The sequence below is a fragment of the Cyprinus carpio genome, chromosome A15 (assembly GCF_018340385.1).
Source record: "Cyprinus carpio isolate SPL01 chromosome A15, ASM1834038v1, whole genome shotgun sequence".
In the NCBI taxonomy this organism is placed as follows: Eukaryota; Metazoa; Chordata; class Actinopteri; order Cypriniformes; family Cyprinidae; genus Cyprinus; species Cyprinus carpio.
In genome coordinates this window covers 29,126,919-29,138,951 of record NC_056586.1, presented here as the reverse complement: position 1 = coordinate 29,138,951, position 12,033 = coordinate 29,126,919, and the positions used below count along the sequence as shown (strand labels likewise).

The 12,033-nt window shown below is 35.3% G+C and overlaps 1 protein-coding gene across 1 annotated transcript in view; it reads right to left on the bottom strand.

Annotated features, from left to right (window-relative positions):
* The window catches only part of LOC109091702 (histone-lysine N-methyltransferase 2B-like), a 50,168-nt gene that overhangs the window by 30,042 nt on the left and 8,093 nt on the right, over positions 1 to 12,033 (bottom strand). Inside the window, exons 4-20 of the mRNA XM_042771771.1 lie at positions 11,300 to 11,499; positions 10,742 to 10,846; positions 10,131 to 10,287; positions 9,808 to 9,997; positions 9,106 to 9,170; positions 8,747 to 9,012; positions 8,104 to 8,208; positions 7,492 to 7,609; positions 7,147 to 7,357; positions 6,469 to 6,533; positions 6,121 to 6,375; positions 5,108 to 5,214; positions 4,893 to 5,003; positions 3,696 to 3,809; positions 1,596 to 1,742; positions 894 to 986; positions 533 to 650 (exon numbers count right to left, since the gene is read on the bottom strand). Of these exons, the coding sequence (XP_042627705.1) occupies positions 533 to 650; positions 894 to 986; positions 1,596 to 1,742; positions 3,696 to 3,809; positions 4,893 to 5,003; positions 5,108 to 5,214; positions 6,121 to 6,375; positions 6,469 to 6,533; positions 7,147 to 7,357; positions 7,492 to 7,609; positions 8,104 to 8,208; positions 8,747 to 9,012; positions 9,106 to 9,170; positions 9,808 to 9,997; positions 10,131 to 10,287; positions 10,742 to 10,846; positions 11,300 to 11,499 (2,427 nt within the window). The remainder of the gene's footprint in view (positions 1 to 532; positions 651 to 893; positions 987 to 1,595; positions 1,743 to 3,695; positions 3,810 to 4,892; positions 5,004 to 5,107; positions 5,215 to 6,120; positions 6,376 to 6,468; positions 6,534 to 7,146; positions 7,358 to 7,491; positions 7,610 to 8,103; positions 8,209 to 8,746; positions 9,013 to 9,105; positions 9,171 to 9,807; positions 9,998 to 10,130; positions 10,288 to 10,741; positions 10,847 to 11,299; positions 11,500 to 12,033) is intronic.

The window sequence follows — 12,033 nt, the reverse complement described above, 5'->3', positions numbered from 1 at the left end:
ACATTATTTTATATCATAATAATATTTCACAATATTATTTTTTTTTCCTGTATTTTTGATCAAATAAATCCAGCTTTGATGAGCATAAGAATCTCCTTTAAAAAACATTAAAAATCGTTCTGATCTCAAACTTTTGAATGGTAGTGTATATGTATAGAGAGAGAGCATAAAACATACATTCTCAATATAAAACCCAATCAAATTATAACATGTTGTACTAGCACATGAACAACAGGAAATATTAATGACACATGACCTTTTCCTTAACAACAGGAAATTTTACCCCTGTGAGAGTCATCTGAGGAAACAGCTGCAGAGCATACGCAAATGACAACAACAGCCATTGCATTATGCGAACTCCAAACAAAACAGCACATTATTACTTGGGTTTGCAATAAAAGTCCTAAGCTTGAGCTCATCTGACTGGATGGGTGATGAAAGTACTCTTTTATGTAACATCCTTTTTATCTAACATAATTTATTATAGGCCTATATAAAAATCTGTCAGATTGTAAGACCCTACAAGTCTCACCTTGATCAAACAACCTAGTGCAGTCAGGACACAGACCCTTGTCGTGATTCCACTCGGTGTCCCAGCTCTTTCCTGGGGTCACACCACAACTCTTGCACCGAATGCATGTCATACAAACCTGAAAAAAAAAAAAAATCATTTGTGGATTAACAGAAGTTACAATACCTACAAGATTTTTCCAACTTTAATGTCCTGTTTTTGCCATTTTTCCTGATCCTAGCATATGTTCCTCTTATGTTGCACTTTTTTTTGGTTGCTTTGACATTTTTTTTGTCAAATGCAATATCATGTGAGCTGAGACAGCAAAGCATGTATTTGTTGGTCTTGCACTCTGAGGAAAGTTCCACTGTGGTCAACTTACCCAAGGCTTCTTACGTTTGTTGGGTTTGGGGTAGTAGGGACCCAGACAGGCAGGATGATAAAAATTCTGACACCTTTCACATTCCAGCAGAGGCTGCACAGAGATCAAGCACAAAAAAAAAAAAAAAAATTCAACCTGTGTCAAAGCTGTAACAGACCATCAGTTTACTTTAAACGGTAATGTACACACTTTTTTGTCACCTCTGTAGGTTTAAGGGAAATAGGCTATTTGTCGTTTTTTAAAGTCATTAAGATATTTTTCCCAAAATAAAATTAATAGTTCTATTCGGCATTAAACTGAAAGTGATAGTAAAGACATGTATAATGTTACAAAAATTTTTTTTTATTTCAAATAAATGCTGTTCTTTTAAACTTTCTATCTGACAAAGCTTTGGCATCAAAGTAATAAATTACATTGTAAAATATTTTCAAAAAGAAAATGATTTAAAACTGTAATAGAGGTTGACAATATTATGGATTTTACTCTATTTTTGAATGCAGCCTTGGTGAGCATAACAGATTTTCAAAAACATAAAAAAAAATGTTTTACCAAGAACAAACCTTTGAACGGTAGTTTCCGTCACAAAATGTTCATAATTCTACTCTACACTCCTGAAGGTTAAGGCAATCTCAGCTTCTTATTCCTAGGTGAATCCATTCAGATTAGGGTTCACGTTTCACGTTTTGAAGTGTCGAAAACTACCTTGGATTCTTTATTCTTGCAACCACAGACTCGGCAGAACTTGCAGCGCCGACAGCACCAGTTCTCCTTGTTCTCCTCTAGTGGGCGCTCTGAAGGGTCCAAGCAGAAGCGATGGAAAGGCTCACAGCACACCTGACAATACAGCATCTGCAAAACATTGGTTGACATGAATTAATATTTCCAGAATCCAGAGGTGGAAAGTAACGAATTACATTTACTCGCGTTACTGTAATTGAGTAGCTTTTTTGTGTACTTCTACTTTTTCAAGTAATTTTTAAAATCTGTAATTTTACTTTTACTTAAGTATATTTTGTTTGAAGTATTGTACTTCGCTACATTTTAAAACACATTAATTACTGAGTAAAAAAAAAAAAATTAGCTCCCTGGAAACTACTGCAGTAATGGGCAGGAGGGCAAACTGGCGCTAAAATCACAAGAAAGATGCAGACGGACAAAACAGGCGTTAGTGGTGCAGACACCGCTGAAAACGAAACCCCGTCATATTCTGAAGTTGAACTCGAAGGAAATGAAGTGAACCCGTGGTCATTTTTATGCTCTATTATTCAGTGTAAGCTTTGCTTGCCTAGGGAGACCAAACTAGCAGCTTATAAAATCTCGACATCAACCCTTCGCAAGCGTGTAGAGGTGAGCTAAATAACTGCATCGTTGCATTGGTGGTTAAAATGAAGCTTTGACATTTTAGCAAGAGGTTTTGCACAAATTAGCCAAAAAGACAGTGGTGCGAAGTGTGTGATATATATCGTCTGCGATAACATCATAATTGTTGTTTTAACGATGTGCGCGCGCATTTAGAGTGCGTTCTTTCACTGTGTGATTCAGTCTTGTAAAATGCATTTAGAATGATCACAAAATTGAAGATATAGGGGCAGAAAATTTACATATATCATTTCATATAGTAAATCAAAATCACACAAAGAATGCCGTCTTTTCCTCCAAAAATCATCGTGATATATATATATATATATATTTATATATATAGACTTTCCATTAAAAAAATATATATATATATATATTTACAACGGGTCAGTAAACAAGTTAATTAAGAGACTTGCGTTTTAGACACCATATTGCCTGTTTTTGCTCTATTTTTACAACAAAAAATTATTCCAAACACAGCCACCAAAGCACAGTTTTGTGACTCTGAGCAACATGACAGTGTTTCATTCCTGAATGAATCAACCGTTTAAATGATTCGGTTCAATCGCAGTGACTAACTTATTAACAGTGACTTGCTGACACATACTGGCCATTTTAATTTTACATTTAAAGTATCTTTTGATTTTTTTTTTAAATAATAAATTTCTTATAATTTCAAATGAGTATTCAATATTTTATGTCTTGTATATCAAAACATTATTCATGCATTTGTAACTGCAGGTTAAATGCATTCTTGTCCTGCATTAAACAGTCTGTAAATACATCTAAATGCCACTTCAGATGAAGCTTCTGCATTTCGTCTGCATTGAAAAGATGAGTTTGTTGATACTGATTTGCCTGGTAACAGCCCAAATGTCTTATTATTCAAAATAACTGATTCCTTTAATTAAAAACAACTAGTTTGAGATTAATAGGCCTATCCCAGGGGTGTCAAACTCAGTTCCTAGAGGGCTGTAGCCCTGCAGAGTTTAGTTCTAACCCTGCTCCAGCACACATATCATATAGTTTTCAAATAAGCCCAAATGATTAAATTAGCTGGATCAGGTGTGTTTTATTAGGGTTATATCTAAACTGTGCAGGACTGTGGCCCTCCAGGAACTGGGTTCGACACTCTTGGCCTGTCCCATTTTTGCCTCCCACCCACTGTTAAAATGTAACTAAGTAATTTTTACTCTGTGTAAATTTTAAATGAGCTACTCTTTACTTTTACTTGAGTAGATTTTTAGACTGGTACTTTTACTTGTACTTAAGTAAAATTTCATTAATGTAATGGTACTTTTACTTGAGTAGAATATTTTTGTACTCTTTCCACCTCTGCCAGAATCCCATAATACCACTGAAACTTGGAAGTTAAAATTTATTTTTATTTTTATCTATTTCTATTTAAAGACTTTGCTGTAATGAAGAGCAGTCAGGACATACCTCATGTTGGCCTTTACTGGCACACAGCAGGCAGACGTACTGGGGCATGAGGGGTACAGAAGTAAGGATGCTCAGACCTCCTGTCTCCCACACGCTCTGCACACTACAGTCCTCCTGTGGAGAGAGACAGAGAGGAATAATGAACATTTTAGCTGCATGCTTTCACCAGAAGACAGAGGACCAGAGATAACTCTCTTTGAATTAAAATAGGACATGATGAAAAAAAAAAAAAAAAAAAAAGCTATGTGAGATTGAATACACAACACAACTAAACGTTGACACCAATGAGCTTCTTGGTCTGCAAACATTTTATTTTAAGAGAAATACGCAATGGGTCCAAAAGTCTGAGCAGACAGAACAAATGGGACTCAAAATCAAATTTAATCCTGGAATGTAAATCTGTGTTATGATTTACATTTTTATGATTTTTTTTTTATAAATACAAAGCATATTAAAGATTATTATGCATGATATGTAGATCACTTATCAAATGCAAGCAAGTTTGTGCATGTTAACTCCTGTGTACAGAGATCAGACTTCTTACAAATCATGATAAAGTTTGCCTTTTTTTTTTCAGCAAAGATGCATTAAATTAATCAAAAGTGACAGTTAAAACATTTATAATGTTACAAAAGATTTTGATTTCTAATAAATGCTGTGCTTTTCTGTTCATCAAAGAACTGAATTCTGAAAAAAAGTTACCATGATTTTCACAAAATATTAAGCGGCACAACAATTTTCAGCATTGATTATAATAAGAAATATCTCTTGAGCAGCATATCAGAACAATTTCTGAAGGATCCTGTGACACTGAAGACTGGAGTAATGATGCTGAAAACTCAGCTTTGCATCACAGGAATACATTTTTAAATATATTAAAATAGAAAACAGTGATTTTAAAATAGAATATTACACACTATTTTTCTGTATTATCGACCAAATAAATGCAGCATTGGCAAGCATAAGATACTTCTTTCAAAAACATTAAAATATCTTAAAGTATCAAGACTATTCTGCTGGGTAACCTTGATCTTTCCATAACAAAATCAGGTGCTGCCATCATGTGGCAAACCATTGCAGTGCTGCACATCTGTGTAAATTACAAATTAAATATCAGCTGATCCCACAACATGAAAACATCTTTAGAGAACCACTTAACTTTCATGTTCAGTTTTGTAAAGGAATATAGCCATTTACCTTAAAATCAACACGGATCTTGTGTGTGGGCTCCGCGGGCTCCTGTTCTCTCTCTGCAAAACCATTGGCGAGGGCTGCAAGGACGCTGGGCGGCGTCTGTTCCTGAGGACTCTGCAAACAAAGGACAAATGGAAGTTGCTTTCACTGCTTCGATGACATTTTGGCTGAATGAGGACAGTTCTGAGAGAGTCAACAGATATCAACAATCTGAATACCTTCTCAACTTTCCGTTTAATGGGTGGAACCTTGTGAAAGCTTGGTCTGCGATGCCGCACTCCCTCGTCAAAAGCATCGCCAATGAAGTCGTCCAATGACACAAAATCTGTGGTGCATTTAATACAAACAGAAATGTGACTTTGAAAGCAATGATGTGTGTTAATTGGATTCTGGTTCCAATTATATATATATATATATATAGAGAGAGAGAGAGAGAGAGAGAGAGAAAGAGAGAAAGAGAGAGAACCAGTTTTGAATAAAACCAGTTCTAGGTTTCCAATCACTGCGGTATGGGGGCTTGTTTCCAGCACAAAACACACACGCAAAAAAGGCAATTTTGCCTTTTTAATCTCATAATTCTGACTTTTTTTATCTTGCAGTTCTGAGAATTTGCGAAATATAAACTCATAAACTGTGAGATATAAACAATAAAAGAACTGTAACAAAAGTCAGAACTGTAACAAGCTTGCTTCTGTCAAGTAATAAAAAAAAATAGTAAAAAAAAAATATATTTTTATTATTGTTTTTCTCTCACAATTCTGACATTTTTTCCTGCAATTGCAAGTTCATAACTCATAACTAACTTATTTCTCACTATTCAGATTCAATTGTGAAATATAAGCTCAAATTTTGAGAAAAAAGTCAGAATTACGAGATATAAACTTGTAATTCTGAGAAAAAGATTAGAATTGCGTGATTAAAAAAATGTATTTATACTTTCCGCGAAGGTAAAAATTTACATTTTCTCTCTCAATTTTGACTTTTTCTCACAATTGCAAGCTGACTTGCGAACTCCGAATTTATATCTCATAATTCAGATTTTTTTTTCTCTCAGAATTTCTCACTATTCAGAAAAAAAAAGAGAATTGTGAAATATAAGCTCAAAATTATGAGAAAAAAAGTCTGAATTTTTGAATTGTGAGATATAAACTTGCAAGAAAATATACAATTGCGAGAAACTTGCAATTTTTTTATTCTCTGGTGAAAATGAGCTTCCATACTACAGTCGAACCTGAGTTGCGAAGGCCAGGAGTTCTTCTGCGGGCTGGGGAGGTGGAATTCGATCCTCCTATCCAGTCAAAGTCAGAGTCGTAATCCAGCAGGTCGCAGTAGGAACGTGGTTTTACGTGTCGGCGTGGCTGTTTCCGCACAGATGGACTGTCACCCAGAGAGGCTGGAAACATTCGTCCGATCCCATCACTGCCCTCACACTCCTCATTACTCGAGTGACCCGCACTTATCGATGAGCGCCGCTTCTTCACGTGCCCTGAAAACGGACGCGCGTTTTTAGCAGACGCAAAGAGGATAAATAGTGCAGTTCATTATGAATGCTTGCATTCACTCTAAAACATGTTCTTACCTTTATGGAGCTTGCCACTTAGCCTCAAGGCCTTCCTTTTCTCAACCTGATCACATCTCTTGTATCTTTAAAAAAAAATAAATAAACAAAAAGCTATTTAATTTGGACAGGACTGCACTGATCTCAGTTTTGAAAAATATGAGGGCCTTGAATCTGACAAAAGCAAGAAACCACTGCACAACACTGAATTCAACTTTTCAGGGACAGATATTAAAAAAACAAATAAACAAACATTCATTTTATTGACATAAATGACAGAAATGTTGCCTTGAGAACTGAATTACTTGGAAATAAATATGTTTAAGAACTAAAATTATTATAAGTGAAATGCAAATAAGTTATATTAAAAACAAAACAGTAATAAAAATTACAAAAGCAAAACAAAACTTGAACTAAAATGAAAAATTTAATAAAACAAAAAAAATAATCAGGCCATTTCAAAATATTAATAAATACCATAATAGTTTATAAATAACACTGGGTGTTAAGCAAAGTAACTAATTTTTCCTTACAAACTGTAACAGTGTATTACTATAATAACACATTTTTACAAATTTAATGTCAAATGTGACATGTAAAAAGGTGGCTTCGGCCAGTAAACTGCAAGACTGAACTATGAACTGAGTCTCAAGCAGTCATAGCAGTAAAATACAAAAAAAAAAAACTAAGCATACTTACACGCAGCACTGCCGTTTTGTGTTGGGGCCGCCAAACTTGGGTTTGTCCAAACAGTTTATGCACCTGCCACAGTCCTCCTCATGCAGACAACCTTTACACTCCCCACACCGTCGGGACCGGTTCCCATACAAGTGAGCCCTACCACGACGAAACTTGGGTGTCCTGTGTTCTTGTAAAACAGGGCTTTCTGGGTCAGAGTGAGACTCAACTCCTGTAAAAGTGACAAAAACATAGGCTTGATACATAATAACAAAGTATTAGACAATATCATCTCATTAGCTCTAGGTCTTTTATCAGATCCTTTCTTGGGTTTATTGGTCATCTTTGCAGTGTAAGTGCTGGTACCTTTTTCTGCAGGTGAAGGGGATATATCTGATCTCTCGTGCAGGGGAAGTGCACTGAGTCGGGGGATGTCATCGGGGGACCATGGCACGAGGCTGACCCCAAAACCACAGCTGCAGCTCTGCATACATGCTTAATGCGAGGCCCTCCTCTGGCAGGTTCCTTATGGAGAGATTTATGAAGTGAAGTATAAAAACAACAGCACTGAACATACAGTACAGTATATATTTATTTAATGCCATGTCAGCATTCAAAGGCCATTTTCATGACAAAAACAATAAAAAAATACAAATATAACACATACAATAAAAAACCGGCAAACAAAACAAACACAATTTATATCACCACAAGATTTTTTAACATTAACGTGATAAAATTCTAAAACTTTCCTGGCAAAATTTTACAGCACTGAAACCAATTCTCTGCTGTTATCATACTGCTTTGACCAACATCAAGTCATCAATGAGCTAGTCAAATCTTAAAAGAACATGTACAGCATTGCTGAAAGAAACAAAAAATCGGTTTATTCAGTAGGATTCTTATTTGATCCCATTAGGATTATTACTGTCCAAATCTGTGTTCTTGTTTTATATTACAAAAAAAAAAACATACTACCTGCTCTGGAGAAGCATCAGTCTTGTTGGGACAGGCATTTTCAAGCCGCTCTTTTGGTTTTCGTCTCTGTCTCTTTGTGGCAGTGATTCTACCCTCTGGCAAGAGCTAATGAAAATGTGACAACAGATGAAATTAAATCCAATTAAAAATGTAATTTATTCCTGTAATGGCAAAGCTAAATTTTCAGCATCATTACTCTAGCTTTCAGTGTCAGATGATGCTTCAAAAATCATTCTAATACGCTGATTTGGTTTCTTATAATTAATTAGAAAACAGATGTGCTGCTTAATATTTATGGAAAGCTTGATACATTTTATTCACATTTATTTGATGAAGAGCATTTATTTGAAATTGAAGAATTTCTCACACTTTCCGCGAAGGTAAAAATTTACATTTTCTCTCTCAATTTTGACTTTTTCTCACAATTGCAAGCTGACTTGCGAACTTATATCTCATAATTCAGATTTTTTTTTCTCTCAGAATTTCTCACTATTCAGAAAAAAAGAGAATTGTGAAATATAAGCTCAAAATTATGAGAAAAAAGTCTGAATTTTTGAATTGTGAGATATAAACTTGCAAGAAAATATACAATTGCGAGAAACTTGCAATTTTTTTATTCTCTGGTGAAAATGAGCTTCCATACTACAGTCGAACCTGAGTTGCGAAGGCCAGGAGTTCTTCTGCGGGCTGGGGAGGTGGAATTCGATCCTCCTATCCAGTCAAAGTCAGAGTCGTAATCCAGCAGGTCGCAGTAGGAACGTGGTTTTACGTGTCGGCGTGGCTGTTTCCGCACAGATGGACTGTCACCCAGAGAGGCTGGAAACATTCGTCCGATCCCATCACTGCCCTCACACTCCTCATTACTCGAGTGACCCGCACTTATCGATGAGCGCCGCTTCTTCACGTGCCCTGAAAACGGACGCGCGTTTTTAGCAGACGCAAAGAGGATAAATAGTGCAGTTCATTATGAATGCTTGCATTCACTCTAAAACATGTTCTTACCTTTATGGAGCTTGCCACTTAGCCTCAAGGCCTTCCTTTTCTCAACCTGATCACATCTCTTGTATCTTTAAAAAAAAATAAATAAACAAAAAGCTATTTAATTTGGACAGGACTGCACTGATCTCAGTTTGAAAAATATGAGGGCCTTGAATCTGACAAAAGCAAGAAACCACTGCACAACACTGAATTCAACTTTTCAGGGACAGATATTAAAAAAAACAAATAAACAAACATTCATTTTATTGACATAAATGACAGAAATGTTGCCTTGAGAACTGAATTACTTGGAAATAAATATGTTCAAGAACTAAGTGAAATGCAAATAAGCTATATTAAAAACAAAACAGTAATAAAAATTACAAAAGCAAAACAAAATTACGAAAACTTTAACTAAAATGAAAAATTAAATAAATCAAAAAAATAATCAGGCCATTTCAAAATATTAATAAATACCATAATAGTTTATAAATAACACTGGCTGTTAAGCAAAGTAACTAATTTTTCCTTACAAACTGTAACAGTGTATTACTATAATAACACATTTTTACAAATTTAATGTCAAATGTGACATGTAAAAAGGTGGCTTCGGCCAGTAACTGCACGACTGAACTATGAACTGAGTCTCAAGCAGTCATAGCAGTAAAATACAAAAAAAAAAAACTAAGCATACTTACACGCAGCACTGCCGTTTTGTGTTGGGGCCCAGAGAGGCCAAACTTGGGTTTGTCCAAACAGTTTATGCACCTGCCACAGTCCTCCTCATGCAGACAACCTTCACACTCCCCACACCGTCGGGACCGGTTCCCATACAAGTGAGCCCTACCACGACGAAACTTGGGTGTCCTGTGTTCTTGTAAAACAGGGCTTTCTGGGTCAGAGTGAGACTCAACTCCTGTAAAAGTGACAAAACATAGGCTTGATACATAATAACAAAGTATTAGACAATATCATCTCATTAGCTCTAGGTCTTTTATCAGATCCTTTCTTGGGTTTATTGGTCATCTTTGCGGTGTAACTGCTGGTACCTTTTTCTGCAGGTGAAGGGGATATATCTGATCTCTCGTGCAGGGGAAGTGCACTGAGTCGGGGGATGTCATCGGGGACCATGGCACGAGGCTGACCCAAAACCACAGCTGCAGCTCTGCATACATGCTTAATGCGAGGCCCTCCTCTGGCAGGTTCCTTATGGAGAGATTTATAAAGGGAAGTATAAAAACAACAGCACTGAACATACAGTACAGTATATATTTATTTAATGCCATGTCAGCATTCAAAGACCATTTTCATGGCAAAAACAATAATAAAAAAAAAATCACAAATATAACAAATGCAATAAAAACCAGCAAACAAACAAACACAAGTTATATCACACAAGATTTTTTACATTAACGTGATAAAAATTCTAAAACTTTTCCTGGCAAAATTTTACAGCACTGAACCAATTCTCTGCTGTTATCATACTGCTTTGACCAACATCAAGTCATCAATGAGCTAGTCAAATCTTAAAAGAACATGTACAGCATTGCTGAAAGAAACAAAATCGGTTTATTCAGTAGGATTCTTATTTGATCCCATTAGGATTATTACTGTCCAAATCTGTGTTCTTGTTTTATATTACAAAAAAAAAAAATACTACCTGCTCTGGAGAAGCGTCAGTCTTGTTGGGACAGGCATTTTCAAGCCGCTCTTTTGGTTTTCGTCTCTGTCTCTTTGTGGCAGTGATTCTACCCTCTGGCAAGAGCTAATGAAAATGTGACAACAGATGAAATTAAATCCAATTAAAAATGTAATTTATTCCTGTAATGGCAAAGCTAAATTTTCAGCATCATTACTCTAGCTTTCAGTGTCAGATGATGCTTCAAAAATCATTCTAATACGCTGATTTGGTTTCTTATAATTAATTTAGAAAACAGATGTGCTGCTTAATATTTATGGAAAGCTTGATACATTTTATTCACATTTATTTGATGAAGAGCATTTATTTGAAATGTAATTTTTTGTAACTTCCTAAATGTCTTCTGTGTCCCTTTTGATCAATTTAAATCATCCTTGGTCACTAATAGTATTAATTTCTTTAACAAAGTAGACTAATGTTACATAGCACACCTGTGTCCACTTTAACCCCTGGACCAATCGTAACTGGAAAAACTGTTCTTTTGTAAGGAAAGGTACAGATTCAGTTTCATGGACTTACCCCAGATGATTTCAGCTGTTTCTGCTGGTCTATTTTGATGAGCTGAACCTTGGCTTTCTTGAGGAGGTTGAACATGCGCTTGTTGGCTCCTGTAAGGCGAGGGCGCTGAGTGGCAGTTTTCTCCTCAACGTCAGTGGCATGTTTCAGAGTGTCCTCAGAAACCCGCCCTTCTGATTCTGCGTGATGCATCTCATCAAAGTCTGAGAAAGAAAAAAAACAAGTAGTACTTAGCAAACCTTAAAGTCAAAATGAAATGGCATTTCCAATAAAATACAATTGAAGAAAACATTTCTGTTAATCAGTGTTAGATTAACTGTAGTGCTGTCCAACGATTAATCACATCCAAAATAAGTTTTAACTTAAGCTTAAAATTAAGCTTTTTGTATAAACTAAATTTTGATGATTGCGCTTTGAATTTGGTGGACTTTTTCTTCTTTTGGACAGGATCAAGAAATTAGCATTTGCAATAAAATACAGTTGAAGAAAACATTACCGTTAATCAGCATTAGATTAACTGTAGTGCTGTCCAACGATTAATTGCATCCAAAATAAGTTTTTGTTTACATAATGTACTCGCATGTACTGTGTATATTTATATAAAAATTTATATAAAAATGCTTGTATATAAACAAAGCAAGAAAAATATGCTTTGTTTATATATAAAATATGCATATTTATACAATATAAATTATATATATATATATATATATATATATATATATATACATACACAT